This window comes from Pan troglodytes, chromosome 6 (genome assembly GCF_028858775.2).
Source record: "Pan troglodytes isolate AG18354 chromosome 6, NHGRI_mPanTro3-v2.0_pri, whole genome shotgun sequence".
Taxonomy (NCBI): domain Eukaryota; kingdom Metazoa; phylum Chordata; class Mammalia; order Primates; family Hominidae; genus Pan; species Pan troglodytes.
Genome location: NC_072404.2, coordinates 40430775 through 40446804, shown reverse-complemented (window position 1 = coordinate 40446804; position 16030 = coordinate 40430775). Strand labels below are relative to the sequence as shown.

The 16030-nt window shown below is 42.5% G+C and overlaps 1 protein-coding gene across 3 annotated transcripts in view; it reads right to left on the bottom strand.

The window, feature by feature from the left end:
- Window positions 1–11112, bottom strand: part of NPSR1 (neuropeptide S receptor 1) — a 219770-nt gene extending 208658 nt beyond the window's left edge. For all 3 annotated transcript variants that reach the window (XM_063815294.1, XM_063815293.1, XM_063815295.1), the window contains exon 1: window positions 10931–11112. In XM_063815294.1, the coding sequence (XP_063671364.1) occupies window positions 10931–11077 (147 nt within the window). In that variant the 5' untranslated portion in view covers window positions 11078–11112. The remainder of the gene's footprint in view (window positions 1–10930) is intronic.
- Between the last annotated feature and the right edge of the window lie 4918 nt (window positions 11113–16030).

Below are 16030 nucleotides of genomic sequence, written 5' to 3'. Positions count from 1 at the left end.
TCCTGACCTCAAATGATCCACCCGCCTTGATCTCCCAAAGTGCTGGGATTACAGGCGTGAGCCACCATAAACAAGTTTCCTTACTGTAAGACTTCTCAGAGAGTTAAATGGTGAATGCATCCTCTAAGTATATAATGGTGTATAATATGTGGTGCTTCCAAAATTCTTTATTTCATATTCCCCTGACAACTGCTTAAGAACTCTCATAATTAGAGTTCTGTGGAACAACTTTTGGGAAGGTCTGATATGGTGGAAAGAGCATGCGCCTTATCTGGGTTATAATTTTAACCAATATCTGGGTAAAAATTTTTGGATTATTAACTATTATGTGAACTTATCTTCTCAGAGCCTCACTTTTCTTCTCTCTAAATCAAAGAGGATAATGCCTGTCTCAGAGCTTTAGGAGTTGCATTAGACATTACTGAGCACCAAGATTCCCTGCCTTTCCCAGCAGGAGGATTACATTTCTCTGCTCCACTGATACCAGACGTGACCATGAACTTACTTTGGCCAATGAATAGTGAGTGGAAGTCATATGTGTTATTTCTGGGCAGAAGCTTATGAGAGCCAGGGCAAGGTTCGTTACTCTGTATCTCTCTAGCTCTTGCTCTTCTGACTTCAGTATTATGGAAGCCTTTGTTGACATGGGGCTTCCATCAACTGGTTCCCTGAGAGATTACAATACACGGAGTCCCCTTGTTAACCTGTGATGGACATGGGACGTGAGTAGGAAACAAACATTAAAATATTATGATTTTAACCCACTGAGAATATCCAGTTATTTGTTTCCTCAGCATAAGCTTGCTTAACCTGATTAATGAATGAAATGATCAATAGAAAAGACTGAGTGGCCTGATAGAATTGCATTCATTACATTATTCTAAGTTTTATTTTAGGCTGATAGTTTCTGTGTTCTTGAATACTCTTTGCATTTTAATCTTAACCTAGACCAAAAATCCTGAAAAGGGACTAAATACATTGGAAAAGGAATAAATGTATTCTTAGCCAAAAGAATATCTTCTATCTGCATGGGTTGCTCTGTGTTGCCAAGGGTTAGAGTCTACAATAATACGTGGAAGATGAGAAACCTGCATTTGAGCACTCACAATATTCCCTGTCATTTTTTATTAAATTATGACTTGTGAATAATGCTCCTTGTGTGAACACCTTCGTTCAATATCTTTATGTGAATGGAATTCTGAGTGCTGTGGGGATATCTTGGGTCTGATTCAGAGGCCTGGGTGAATCGTGGCTGTAGCCCAGCAAAAGAGTTTTGGCTTCTTTAAGGAACTCCAAGAATCCTTTAGACTCTGTCCAGAGGGCATGAGGAGTAGGAGTTTATTTTACATTAATATTAACCCCCCTAACGTATGTTAGGGGGGTTATAAGAAGAGACACTTGAGGGATGGAACTCAGAACTCTTTTACTTAGAATGGTTTTTTTTGCTAATACTTGGAATCAGTTTATTGAAGAAAGAAGTTCTGATGAGATAAAAGAGGGGTGGTGAGAAAGGGGGAGACAGAAATGTTTTTTAAAAACTGAGCATGCAAAGTCCAAGCTGAATGCCCTGGTAAGGATGAGGGCAAGCAGTTAAGGCTGGGAAAAGAGAGGCTTGTGAGAGGGCAGGGAATCTTCATGAGGGTTCTTGTGAGTCTTGTCAAAGTTATGATTGCATCTTATTCCTTTCCAACCACCTACTCCTGTCTTTAGAAGGAGGAAAGAGTCCCAGGAAGTTTCTTTTTTATTTATCTTTAGCAATGCATGACTAGCCTGGGTGGGTGGAGAGTCTTTGAGGATGGAGTGTCTGGAAAGGTGGAGAATCTGAGTAAGTGGAAAGGCGGGGAAAGTGGAGAGGCCAGGAGGGTGAAGAAGCTGGATGAATGGAGAGTCTAGGAGGCTGGCCTTTGATGGGGAAGAGCATCGGTCCTCCCCTACCTCCCACCTTCTCTGGGCTTGGAGAGGATTGTCACAGATTAGTAAGCAGAACTCCTCCATGACTACCCCCCTTTCTCCTGTCTCTCAAAACTCTTCCTCCCACATGAGAACTGGCTCCATTCCTACTTCACCATCCAGGCAGGGATGGTGGTTATTGTTCTGTACCCAGGGCAGAAATGCCTGGGGCTAGAGCAGCCCTGTGGTGTGCTGAGGGTCCACACCTGCCTGCCAGGTCCAGAGCCCATGGCTCCAGCTCACATTTTGCTTGGATGTTTTAAGCTGTCAGGAAAGGATGTGATTCCTTATGCTTTTTGGAGGAGAATAAAAAAATCTTCTTATTGAGCCATCATGAAAAAATGATGGGTAGTTTTTTGAGCTGATGTTTTCAGAATGGTTTGAGTATTTTTTCATAAAATTACATAAGTGAATGGCATTGTTATTATCTGGAATGTAGAGAATCATTTGAAAAATGTAAGGCCCTTTTCTTTGAGGAGGGGGAGAAACTTTTACTTTCTTGGTTACTCAAAACCATACAATCTAGTCTGAATCAGTTTTTATAAGAATCTATTCAATCTCTTTGTAATGTAGATAATAACAAGACAAAAACCATGGGCAGAGCCAGCCTCTGTACCCTCCAAATGTGTAATAATGCAATGTCTGCTTGACTCTCTGGGGGCCATGTTTTAAGATCTTGGCTTCAATACTGTCAATGTCGTATTACACTTAGTATTTATATCAATTAGGAAAGTATTCAGCTTAGCAGTGGCTTAAACAAAGATTTATTTTTTTTCATATAATAAGAAATCTGAAGATATGTTGCTGCTGAACTCAATTTGCTAAGATTCCCTTGGCTTTTTTTTCCTGTGGTCACAAAATGGCTGCTGCGGCTCCATGCATTGTGTCTGAATTCAAGTCGGGGGGACATCAGAATGCCAGCAATATCTTTCTGCTTTCATCAGAAAAGGAAAAATCTTTATTAGAAATCTCAGAGACTTCCAATTAAGCTTCCCAAACTGTGCTACCTTTAACTGCAAGGGAGACTAGGAGAGTGAGTACTTAGCTGGGAAAGTGAGAAGGAGGTTGAAACTAAGTATTGTTTCAACCAAATGGCATCCTGGGTTACAGAAACCTGTTCTCTTTTCCTTTCCCTTTTCCAGGCTTGTGTAGTGCCTCTACTCACCAATCCTACTGATTTTTCCCAAAATCCGATAGCATCATCATCATTCCTCATCAGTACTAAATAATATAGAGCATGGCTTACTGTGAAGTCACGAATCCCTCCCAAATTATGACACCTATAAATTCAAGCCAAATGGTTGGTGAATAAGGATTAAGACTTTATCTACCCAAATTCATTCACATGAACTTATTGAGATATTAGCAGTAAACTTGTTTTACAGATTATTTCTTGATATACTTTCACTCAACAAAATATTTATTGACCTTTTATCTGCTGTGTGTCAGTCACTGTACTAGGAATAGTAGGATCTAAAGGTGTCCCTAAATAACTGACATCTAGTCTGTGTGTGTGTGGGCATGTGTGTCTGTCACTGTGTATTTGTATGTGTCCATGTGTATGTGCTCATGGGTGTGTGTGTGCGTGCGTGTGTGTGTATGTAGGTGAACATGCATGTCAAGAGAGGAACCATATTGCACAGAGATTCTAAGTGCTTTAGGAGCAGAAGGGTAGTGATGTGATGATGCTGGACTACTGAACAATTCTGAAGCCTTCCCAGAAGAGAAGGCAATTGAGGTTAGCGTGATATCAGAAGAAAAAGGTGTGAGAAAGGCATATCCAGAAAAGATAAACAGGACCCTGTATCCTCAGACTATGGTAAGACAGTCAATACAACGTGGTCCAGGATGTGAAGAGAGGAGTAGAGAAGGTGATTGGGTCAGAATGTGAAAGGCCAGTAGGCCAGGCCCAAGGATTTGGGTTTTATCTGCCAGAAGGTAAGGATCAAATCTTTAAAGCCGTGCATTATACCCTCGACCCTGGGGGTGTTTCTGTTGCCTGTCGAGGTAATTAATTCTTGCCAATGGAATTCAGTCAAAGTCATGAGTCATTTCAGGCCAAAGACAGCAAGAGAAAATTTACCATCACCCCTGGAAGCCACTTGTTCTAGAAGGTGTAGCTACAAGTTTACCTGTTTGCTACTGTGATATGAGGGAACAATAAACCTCTGGTGTGTTAAACCACGGAGATTTAGGGTTTGTTTTTTACTGTTGGAGAGCTTAACCTATCCAGACCAAAATCAGCTCAGAATTCTCTTTCTTTTCTTTCTTATTTTATTTTTACCTTATCTTAACTTTTAGGAAGTTTACACCTTTAACTTCCCTCAGACTTTAGTTTCATATCTGCTCAAAGAAAAAGAATGCTATTTTAAATCCCCCTAGAGCTGATGGGAGGTTCAAAGGTGATACTGTGAAATCATATTGCAAACTGTAAAGTGCTGACAAGAGTAATAGATCCATCATTTTTAGGCAGCCATCAATATTGCCTAAGTGGGAAAACAAGAACCTTGATTATTCCTTACAACTTCCTCATGACCTTGGGTGATTTTGCCATCTGTGGCCTGGAAAATCTTCACACCAGAGAAGAAGCCATTTCTTTCTTTCTCCAGATAGGGCATAATTTGCTCTTTCTGCAAATAGCCTTTCATGTAGTGGGCCATTAAGTTTGCTTAGATAATAGCTAGACATAATATCAGGATGACAAAGTAAGAAATGGAAATTTTCCCTCTATATCTATATCTTATTCTACATTTTCATGGTCTCATTTTTTTTTTTTTTAAAGAAAAGAAACAGCTTAATTCATGACCATTGTTTGAGGACCACCTGCATATCGAAGCTGTCCTGAAGTGCTTCCACCTGCAGTGGTCTCTCTCGGCATCTTCCGAAACTTCTTCCTTGCAGCTAATGCTGCCTCCTCACCTCTCAGTAGTTGTCTTGAGAAAAGAGTAGAATGACGAATTCCTGGGACTCTAATTATGAATAATGAACACTCCTGGGGGCCGCCTGCTGTTCTTTAAGGCTATACAAGCATTCTCTCACTTAACTATTCACAACAACTCTCTACAGGACATGCAATTATTAGCTTTGTTTGTTGGATGAGGAAACTGAGACACCGGTGGAAGTAAAGTGCCCAAAGTCACTCTGCTAGATGGTGTGGCACTGGGATTTGACCCCAGAAGTCTGGCTCTAAAGCCTGCTCTCTGAGCCACACTGCCTCATTGAAATGATGGAGAAAGCTCAAAAGCCTGAGTTTACTTGGGGGACTGAGAGGTCCAGAGAGAAGCTCAGTTTACTTAAGAAAAATAGTGTTAGATTTCTTATCTACCTGAGTGCATGGCTTGAAACATTCTTACTTCATCAACAGGAAATTATTTGAAGGATGGCAGAATGACATTGTCAAGCATGAATGGATGTGCTTCTTTCCACTTCTTTGATACACTGTCCACCAGCCCAGGCAGCCCCACTGTCCTCAGACTGCACTCTACTCTATCAATGCAGACGGACAGAAACAAGTCAGCACTGGGCTTTCAAAATACCTCAGTGAGGATATCTTAAACAGCTGGAAGAGAAATGGGTTTTTCTGTTGCAAGAGGGTGTGACTTTTGAGCATTCAGAACAGAGAGCCTGGAATAATAAATTCGGAGGAACACTGTGTCATCAATTTCCCCATGACAGGGGGGTCGCTGAGGGCGATGGAAGAGTTTGATGGCGCAGCAGTGGTGTCAGATGCCGGGGAGATGCGAGGCAACTGAGACAATGACAAGAGGGTATTGATTGCCCCCCTCCAAGGGTTAGCAGGAAAAAGCAGAGGAAGAGAGAACATTTGCTACATTTGGGGAGCACAGGATTGGAAGGGCGCTGAGGTCCACTTACTGTGTAGGGACCAGGGAAGTACAGTCTCCCAGATTTTCCCATCTATCATGAGGTGGAAGTTGTATAGCGTAGGTGGCTATGTGGGATGAGAGAGGGCCAGAGATGCTCCATTTTGTTTTCTGCAGCCCAAAGTTGGTAGCAGTCAAACTTTCTATTCTTAGGAAGGAGGCAGAAATTATCGCTGGGATTGAGAGACAGGGATTCAAGCACCCTGTACCAGGAGAGAATGTGGCCAAGGGACATTACCCCAGAAAGCAGTGTGGGCCTGACACAGGTCGGATGGGAACCCAGATGAAAGTCCAGAACAAGGATGACCACATCTGAGGGACAGACAGGTCTTATTTCAGCTGATGCCAACTTGCTCAGATCCCTCAGTAGATCAGACTCTCTTCACCTTCCATCCTCTACCCCCACTCCCCCCCACACACACACATACACACACACACACAGAGAGAGAGAGAGAGAGAGAGACAGAGAGAGAGAGAAATGCACTACAGAAGCACTGCCCCTGGAGTTAGATGCCTTCCCGAAGCCAGAAAATGTGAAAACTCTTCCTGGGCTGAAAAGCTCTGCAATGACTAGGTTTATTCTGAATTAGCTAAGATTATGCTTCCTGCCATCAAATGTATTAGTAATGCAAAGAGAAATTTAGCTGAGGAAGGTTTCCTTTTCAAATACTAGCGTCTATAGTTTGGAAATTGCGTGCCATCCTCAGCCTTTCTCATTTGTGTGAAGTGAAATTGGACACACTGCACGGTAGAGTTTACCCAGGGTCAGGGATTGGAAAGCAGAGCACTAGGTCTGGGTAGCAGAACTGGCAGGAAGGAATAATATATTTAATAATGATTTAACCGAGCAAAACTGGTAGTAATTCCCTTAGGAGCAGCCACAGTACTCAACTGTAGAAACTCAGATTGAACATACTGAGCGAGACTAATTAGAAAAGAATAAAAAATGCATGATGTAAATGCAAGACCTCTCGTTACAAATTGCAGGAGACACATTTGGGGGTTGGGACATGAGGGATTCTGGATTCCAGGAAGGACATCCCTGACACTGTCCTGGGGCCAGGGCAGGAAGGGAGAACAGCAAGCCCTGGAAAGGTGTGAGCCGTTGAGATGACAGTCACAGGTGAAAATGCCAGTACTTGATAGGTAGAAGAAGGTCTTAGAAATGAGTTGTCAACTGAAATGTAGTGACAACAAGCATGGTCTACTTAAACCTCTTAATTTGAGCTCCCTTGCAAAAGCATAGCGTGAGATAATTGGGACGTGCGTTGAGTTGAAATTTGCTTTTGTTATATTAATGGAGGAAGAGTGTGTTAAGAAAATTAACAGTAAGGCAGCGTGGCAGGGAGGGTGTACAAACAAAGGGAACAAACTGTGTCAAATCACCCTGAAGCACTTAGAAGCAACCATTTACATATAAACAATAGACTAATTGTGTATCACTTGTAACTGTCCACCGAAGGAGGCGCAATAAAAGATTGTTGTTAGGTGATATTTAGCAGTCTTAGTTCATGTTTCTGTGCTCACCTATGAGTAATAAAACTAAGTTTCATTTACATTATTTTATAATTTAGGTAATTCACTAATCAAGACAGGTCTCCCTCCCAGTTACTTCTAATTAGGTTTCTCATTAAGTATCAGAGATTCAGGAAACATTGCTGGTGAATTCACCAGCAAAATTAAGGGCTTTCTGTGTGAAGAGTTTTGTATTTGTTTTGCATTTGGACAGCCTTATATTCAGATACCTCATTTATTTTCTGATGAGCTGGTTCCCATTTCCCCTTGAAAACTTCCGGTAGATTCTTGAAACGCATATAATTCCTTAGTGCCAAGACCTAGGTCTTGAAGAGGTGAGCTGGATGTGATCTTAAAAGCACACAAAACTGGAAACTGTGAAGGGAGCCAGGGTCTGAGCTGAGAATCTTGAACCCAAGACCACGTAGGGTTAGTTACACAAGGCCCATGGTGGAAGATGGGATGGGTGAACCCACCCCAGACCTCCCTGCTCATTTCCAAGAGCCTCACGTGCTTAGGAAGGTAGAGTAGGTTAGAGTGGTGGGAGCAGAAGCCAGAATTCAAGGGTGGAGGTGGGAGGAAGGAACAGACTCTAAGCCTGTGAAGGAAGTGCCAGTAAGATCTAGACGGGGTGCTTTGTCTCCTCCTGAAAGAGCTTTGGGGTTCAGAGGATAAGAACTAGAATGTGAGATGGGAAACGAAGTCAGGAGCCTAGGTAAGTGGACGGAGCAAGACAGCTGAGACTAGGTAAAGCTGCCATGCGATAGAGATGGATTCCCCAGGGCTGGACCAGGTACTTGGTACCAGCTCATGGTGCCTCAGCTAATTCCATATCCCACCCACTGGAATCTAGAACCGACTTTGGTCTCATTGGCTTAGAAATGGAATAGGGACAAGCTGAACATGCTTGCAGAAAGGGACCTGGGTGAGTATAGAGACCAGGCAGGGTAGGGGCTGATGGGTGGAAACTTGGTTAATGAGAGCCCCCACCCACCTCTGTCACAGGGAATACATGCTTTCTGTTGCTTATTTGACAAAATGTTGATAATTGGAAGAAAAAACACATCACAATTTGTTTATGCAGTCAATGTTTATTGAGTATGACTAACATAGTGGTAGGTCCTGGGAGAAAATATGAAACAAATATAAGGCATTCATTTTACTCAAGGAGCTTGAGGACTGTAACACATTCAGCCAACACATATGGAAATAGCAGTTTAAGACAGAGCTGCATTAAGTGGCAAGAAGAGAGGTACAGTCCGTGACACTAATGAAGCTCAGGGAGGGATGAGTCAAGGAGGGCTTCATGGAGGAAGCAACCCAAGCTGAGCTTTATAGACTGGGTAAAATTGAGATAAACAGATGAAGATGGAAGGCAGGACCGGAAGGAAAGATACACCATGGATTGTGAGAATTAAATGAGATGCTTCACAGAAGTCACTTGCTAAGTGAGTCTTGCTATGACTCTTGGCACCAAGAATGCCCAAAGTAAATGAGACGTATGGTTGTTGCTGTTATTTCTGTGACTTTTACTGCTGCTGCTATTTTTATTTTCATGCTATTTTTTTACTGCTTTTGATGAAGGCAATGGGGATTAAAGGGATACCTCTGGGAGACAGTAAAGGGGGCATGGTTTCGAATTTCTTCTCTAGAAGTATGTCAGATAAAATGAATTGCAGTGAACAAGGGCTTGCATCAGAACTATTTCTGTATCAACAATGCGTTAAAATTGCTTGTGCTCAAAGGGGATCATAGAAAAAAAGTTACACTAAGAAATGTAAGCTAAGTTCTCACAAATACCACCAGTAATCACTGTGTAACTAAAAATCACAGGGTTTTAGTCAATACACGTATCTCTCAAATAATGAATCTGAGCATTCTAAGCTCCTGGCCAAACACAATTCCTGTCTTTCTGCTTTTCTCCTTGTCCAGTGGTCCAGCTGTTTTGCTGCAAACATATCAATAGGAATCAGCTAGAGATGCTATGATTCTCTTTAGTGTCTGGCGATGATGTTGCTAGGATAGAGAGGACAAACACTCATAGAGAGCAAGGTGGGATTTGTTTCTTCACATATTCCAAATATCCCTGTAGGTGCTATATTCAAAAAATGGCAAATGAGATTTCAGCTGAGATTGATTCTTGCCTGAGTCTCAGAATAACCACCTTATTGCTGATTTTATTCCCTTTGCAATGGAGGGCCTCTCTTCATTCTGCTTGCTGTCATGTTCTAAGAATATCAAAGAGGCTACACAGGCAGCAATACTGAGTGGAGTCCTGTGCTTCCTGGGTGCACAAAGCCTGCCAAGACAGACTCTCTGGGTCTGCAGGCTGATTTCATAAAGGGGATTATTCAGTCGACATTAAGTGGCAACAAACTCTAATTTTACTTTCTAAGCTACATCGTGGAGCTGTGCAGCTGGGCTGCGTATGTGCATATGCATTAGGAGGTGATTCCGAGGGACAGGGTTTCACTGAAGCCAGTGGAGGAGTGGTTTGCTCAGGTTCTGCTTTGCTGCAGGATCATTAGGGCCCTGGAAGTTTAAGTCTGACTCCTGGGACAGCACCCTGCTGAAAGTTTTATTCTGAATATTTGCAAAAGAAGTGAACTTCCAGTAGGGAGGTGGATGTTACAGTAATGCTACCTCATTGTGTAAAAACCAAATCATTTCAAGAACATACAGAGGATCAACAACAACGACAACAACAAAACCCAACAAAGCAACAACTAGAATCTTTTTGAAGTATTTTTTTCTTCAGTGGAAAGGACCAGTTTGAGACCTGTGAATTATTGCAGTGACTAAACATATCGTTAGACAGGTGTGAAATAACCTGACAACCCAGCATTCTGAGGCAAGAAGCAGGAAACTGTCCTTTTCCCAAATGTGTGGTTCATTTCTGTCCACAAGATCTTGTTGCGGAATAAGAAACAATACAATATTAGCTTAATGAAGATCCTTCCTCAGTGTGGCCCTTGGATACTTTGAAGGTGAAACTCACCAAACTCTCTGTCTTTCATTTGTTCTAGGAGGTAATTTGTTGCAAATGGTGGCATCATCAACTACCCTCAAAGAAATATATTTCTCACTGATGTTTAATGAAAAGGATCATCAAAGAAAGTGTCATCCTTCCTGCCTTATTCAATGTTGTTTCTCATCATATCAGTCACTGTCCTGGGGATTGTGAGCTTTCCGCATCTCTGGTGTTCCTAGCAAAAAATTCATAGCTCTAACCCCTACTAGAAACAGACATTTCAAGTACTGCTGTAGGATTAATTAAAAGTGCTTTCACCTAAGGAAAGGGGGAAAGTAAAAATCATCCACTCATAAATGTTACTCATGATTCACACATTTCCAGCAGCATCAGAAAGAAAAACACCACCTGTATTCCTAAGAAACTACAATCTAGGTCTCTGCACACTAAAGCTTGTTGCTTTAGCACTTCAGACTTTTAAAAATCCTTTTTAGTAAAGAAAATAAACAACACTCATTCACAATACTGGCTATGATACTTCAATTGACACTCTTAAATTCCAGCAGTCTCATTGTTATAAGTCAGTGTTCAGAGTCGCAGGCAAGAAACTTACCTTAAAGGAGTAGTAGAAGGAACCCCATTCCTTTCCTTCCACCACTTCAGTAAAAGTCACTGTTTCAGTGCAAGCCACTGGGGAGGAATCCAGCGTCTGCCCGGTCCCACTGGAATCGAAGCTGCCCTCTGTGAAGTTGGCTGGCATGGCTCAGGCGGGGTTGAGCCTCACTGTCCTTGCTCCTGCAGCTGAGTGAGGGAGTCCAGTTTGCCTCCTGAGAGCTGGGCAGCAGCTGCAGCTCTGCTGAACAGAGGCACAGAGCCCTCCCTGAGCCCACCTCACTGAAGAGCTCTGCCTGATGACAGGGAGGATCTACGTGCTGCTCTCTCCTTGGCAATTACCACCAGGTAGCCAGCATAGCACAACCCTCATCACCCCACAGTCCCACCCAGGGCCAGGGCCCCACCCCAAGAGCAAGGTGGAGCTCCCCATAGCCATCGACATGGCTCCCTGGATGAGACCCCTGTTCTGTTGTGCTTTTCCTTACTTCCACAGAAGTGGACCCCCACTTCTGCTCCAGCTTCAACAATACAGGATTTGGACTAATCAGTAGGTGCATGAATTCGGGTCATGTTTCCACTTCTGAAATCAAATTATAATTATGCATTTGTTTCAGCTGAGGTTGCTTTCTGACTTAAAGCCTCACCTTGCCATCTACTGTGTCATGTGCTCTTATTTCCATAAGTGTAGGCAAATAGTACATTTGTATTTCACACCCTTAGTTCTATCTAGGTGTTCACAGGGCGGTTCTCAGAGAAACATGAGGTCTGTGTTTGTCAATAAGCCACAACACCTTGTGATATGGCTGGGAGGGGCCTGGCGAAGATTCTTACTGCTTTCAGTATATTCACCTCAGCTTCTACCTAGGACCAATACTCAGGGCGAGGGTAGAAAGGAGGTAATGCAGCATCCTGGGCACCACAGACAGGGCTAGGCGAGAATACTAACAGCTATTCCTGTTTCACAAAAAACCTGCAAAGCACATTTACACGTTCTTTCATTCAGTTTCCCAAACAACCTTGTGAGATAGGCAAGGAAGGTATCTTTATGTTCTCCTTTATGCTAGCAGAGAGTGGCTCCAATAGGTGAAATGACTTGCCCAAGATCCCGCAGCTGCTGATGTAAATGAGCTGATAACCCATCTCCAGAACTTCCTAGACAGTGGTGCTTTTACTGTAACAGACTGGTTTGCATCAAATCTCAAATGTCTATGGGGCATGAAGGTAACATGAATGAGGGTAGCAGGCCAGGTATAAAACAATGGGAACTAAGCTGCTTATATGACAACCAAGCACAATACTTGATTCCTCACATTGAGAACACTCTGTGAACCAACCAGGTCCAGCCACTGGTTTATGACACCTGGAATAAGAGGTAGTAGCTTTAGTGGCCACCACTAAAGAACCTGGCCCCCATGAGATCTCCTGGGGAAGCTTTATTATAAACCATTGAGCCCCAAGGAGGGCACAGTGCTCTAGCAATGAGAAGGCATTAAGTCTATAATGAAGGGCAGCAAACAGAAGTGAGTTGTGTAGAAAACTGGATAAGCTGTGGACTCTTAGGGAAAGGTTCAAAACAGGACAACAACTCAATAGCAAAACAAGTGCAGCATATTCCAACTAACAAATAAGCATGAAGATAGGCTCAACCATATTAAAAATTAAGGAAAATAACTAAAAACAGTAAGAATGTTTACCTATTATTATAGTGAAAGCTAGCGTATGGCTATCCCCAAGTGCTGACAAGATTGAAGGGAAAAGGGTGTACATCTTTACTTCTGGTGAGAGTTAGTTGATGTGGTGATTTTTGAAAAGCAATTCAGCAGTATTTAGTAAAGCTGGAATTACATATCCTCTAATGCATTGTTCCATTTCTAGATGCTAATAATTTTTCATCTCTCTCTGGGTTACTTACATGTGCTCAATTCACACAAATTCTTTGCACTACATACTTAAAACATATGCACTTTTCTGTAGGTATGTTTTACTTCAAGAAAATGTTTATAAGACAAAATCTGTGAGGAACTCCTGGGAGAAGGTAGAAGCTGGTTAGGTCACAGTGTGGTAGGGGCAGAGTGACAGAAAGTGGCAGATGCCATGGACAGAGAATAGGTGGGGAGAGAGAGCTTTCTGGTTGTTTCCTTTTCTCTCCATTCATGATCCAGATAGACCATTGTTTAACCTGTGGCCACCCAAGAGAAACATTTATGTATCTGTACAAGCAGTCATGCAAAATGATGCCTTCGCAACGTATTAAAGAAACGTATCAGAAGCAACCTAAATATTCATGATGTCAAAATCAATGAATCATCCCAAACTGGAAACCACCCAAATTTTCCATCAACTGGATGAATAAATTTTCATGTAGTCACACAATGAAATACTATATAGCAATAAGAAAATGATCTGTAGCCAAAAATAACATAAATGGAACTTACAAACATAATATTAAGCAAAATAATAAATATGGTTGTTTTCTTTTTTCTTTTTTTTTTTTTTTTGAGATGGAGTCTTTCTCTGTTGCCCAGGCTGGAGTGCAATGGCACAATCTCGGCTTACTGCAAGTTCTGCCTCCTGGGTTCATGCCATTCTCCTGCCTTAACCTCCCAAGTAGCTGGGACTACGGGCGCCTGCCACCACGCCCAGCTAATTTTTTGTATTTTTAGTAGAGACAGGGTTTCACCATGTTAGCCAGGATGGTCTTGATCTCCTGACCTCGTGATCCACCTGCCTCGGCCTCCCAAAGTGCTGGGATTACAGGTGTGAGCCACTGTGCCCAGCCCTTTCATCTTTATAAAGTATAACTGTGCGTGTATATAACACAATGGAATACTATACAGTAGTTAGAAGAAAGTTGAGTGGACAAGAAGACAAACTAACATGGTATAATGATTAACTGTATGTGTCAGTTTGACTGGGCCATGGAGTGCCCAAATAGTTAAACATTATTCTGGGTGTGTCTGTGAGGTGGCTCTGGATGAGATTAGCATTTGAATTGGCAGACTGAGTAAAGCAGATTGCCCTCCCTAATGTGAATGGCTCTCATCCATTCAATTAAAGACCTGAATAGAATAAATAGGCTAATTCTTCTGTGAAAAGGGGGGAACTCCTCCTGCCTGACTTCTTTGAGCTGGGACATTGTTTTTTTTCTGGCTTTTGGGCTTGAACTGAAACATCAGTTCTTCCTGGGTCTCAAGCCTGCCAGCTTTCAGACTGGAATTACACCATTGGCTCTCCTGCTTCTCAGGCCTTCATACCCAGACTGGAACTACACATCAGCTCTCCTGGGTCTCCAGCTTGCTTTCATGCGCGTCCGTGTGAAGAGACCACCAAACAGGCTTTGTGTGAGCAACATGGCTGTTTATTTCACCTGGGTGCAGGTGGGCTGAGTCTGAAAAGAGAGTCAGCAAAGGGTGGTGGATTATCATTAGTTCTTATAGGTTTTGGGATAGGCGGTGAAGTTAAGAGCAATGTTTTGCGGGCAGGGGTGGATCTCACAAAGTACATTCTCAAGGGTGGGGAGAATTACAAAGAACCTTCTTAAGGGTGGGGGAGATTACAAAGTACCTTGATCAGTTAGGGTGGGGCAGGAACAAATCACAATGGTGGAATGTCATCAGTTAAGGTGGGGCAGGGCCTTTTCACTTCTCTTGTGATTCTTCAGTTACTTCAGGCCATTTGGGCGTATACGTGCAAGTCACAGGGGATGCGATGGCTTGGCTTGGGCTCAGAGGCCTGACACTTGCTGCTTGCAGATCTTGGGACTTCTTAGTCTCTATTAATTGTGTGAATGATTATTTCATATTGTATTCCTTATAATAAATTTCTCTCTCTGTTTCTCTCTCTCCCCCCTCCCTAAACACACACACACACACACACACACACACACACACACACACACACACACCCCTCCTATTCTATTTCTGTTTCTCTGGAGAACTGTAATACACATTCTTACCTGAACTCATTTGTAGAAATTCCATAGAAATGAGAGAGTCATTGATGAAATGCAGGACTTAAAGGAAAACCAGAAGACATTTGCTAGAATGGCTTAAATGATAAAGATGGAAAATACTACATGTTGATGAGGATGTGGAGGAAAAACTAGCATACCCTACTGTAGTGATGCAAATTGGTACAAACCCCTTTGGAAAACTGCTCAGTAGTATCATCTACTGCCGAACATATGCATGCTCTATGACCTAGCAGTTTCACTGCTAAGAAAATACCCAACAGAAATGAGCACACATGTTAACGAAAAAATGTTACAGTCAATATGGCAGTTCTGTTTGTAATAGCCTCCAACTAGAAGCTACCTAAGTGCCATTCAATAGTAAAATGGAAAAATAAATTGTGGTATATTCACACAGTGGAAAACATACACTAATGCAAATGAATGATGCTGGATGCTGGTAATATTCTGTTCGTTGACTGGACTGATAGTAACCTGAAGGTGTTCCACTTGTGGAAATGCATTGAGCTATATACACTTATAATTTCTGCATGGTTCTGTATGTATGTTATATAAGCTTATTTTAAAAAAGCTGTGAGAAAATCCTGGAGTTAGATTAGAAGTTGACTGAGTCACAGTTTGATAAAGATGGGAGCTTGGATGGGGAAATGGCAACTTAGAGCAGGCAAAGGCCAGGTGCTATGAACAGGAGATAGGCTGAGATAGAACTCTTCTTAGTTGTGTCTTTTTCTGCACATACTGTCCAGGTGGCTCATTCCTTGGCCTGTGGTTACCACACAGCAGAAACTCTGGAGCCTGGCCTAGAGTTGGGTCGGTGGGGCACGGAAGCAGGGGAGCAGATCACAACATGTGCGGATGGGCAGCTGGCACTGAGTGTTTCTTCTTGTCCATCTGTATTAAGTTGAAATCAAGGTGTTGGCTGCAGCTGGGAACTCATCACAGTGTCAACTGGGGAAGGATCCACTTCTAGGTCCTCCCATGCTGTTGGCAGAATTCCTTTCCTATGGCCATAGAACTCACGGCAGCTTCTTTCTTCAAAGACAGCAAAAGGGAGAGAGATTCTAACAAGATGAGTGCAATACTCTTATGTAATCACACACATGTCATTGTATATGTCCTGTTTCCATT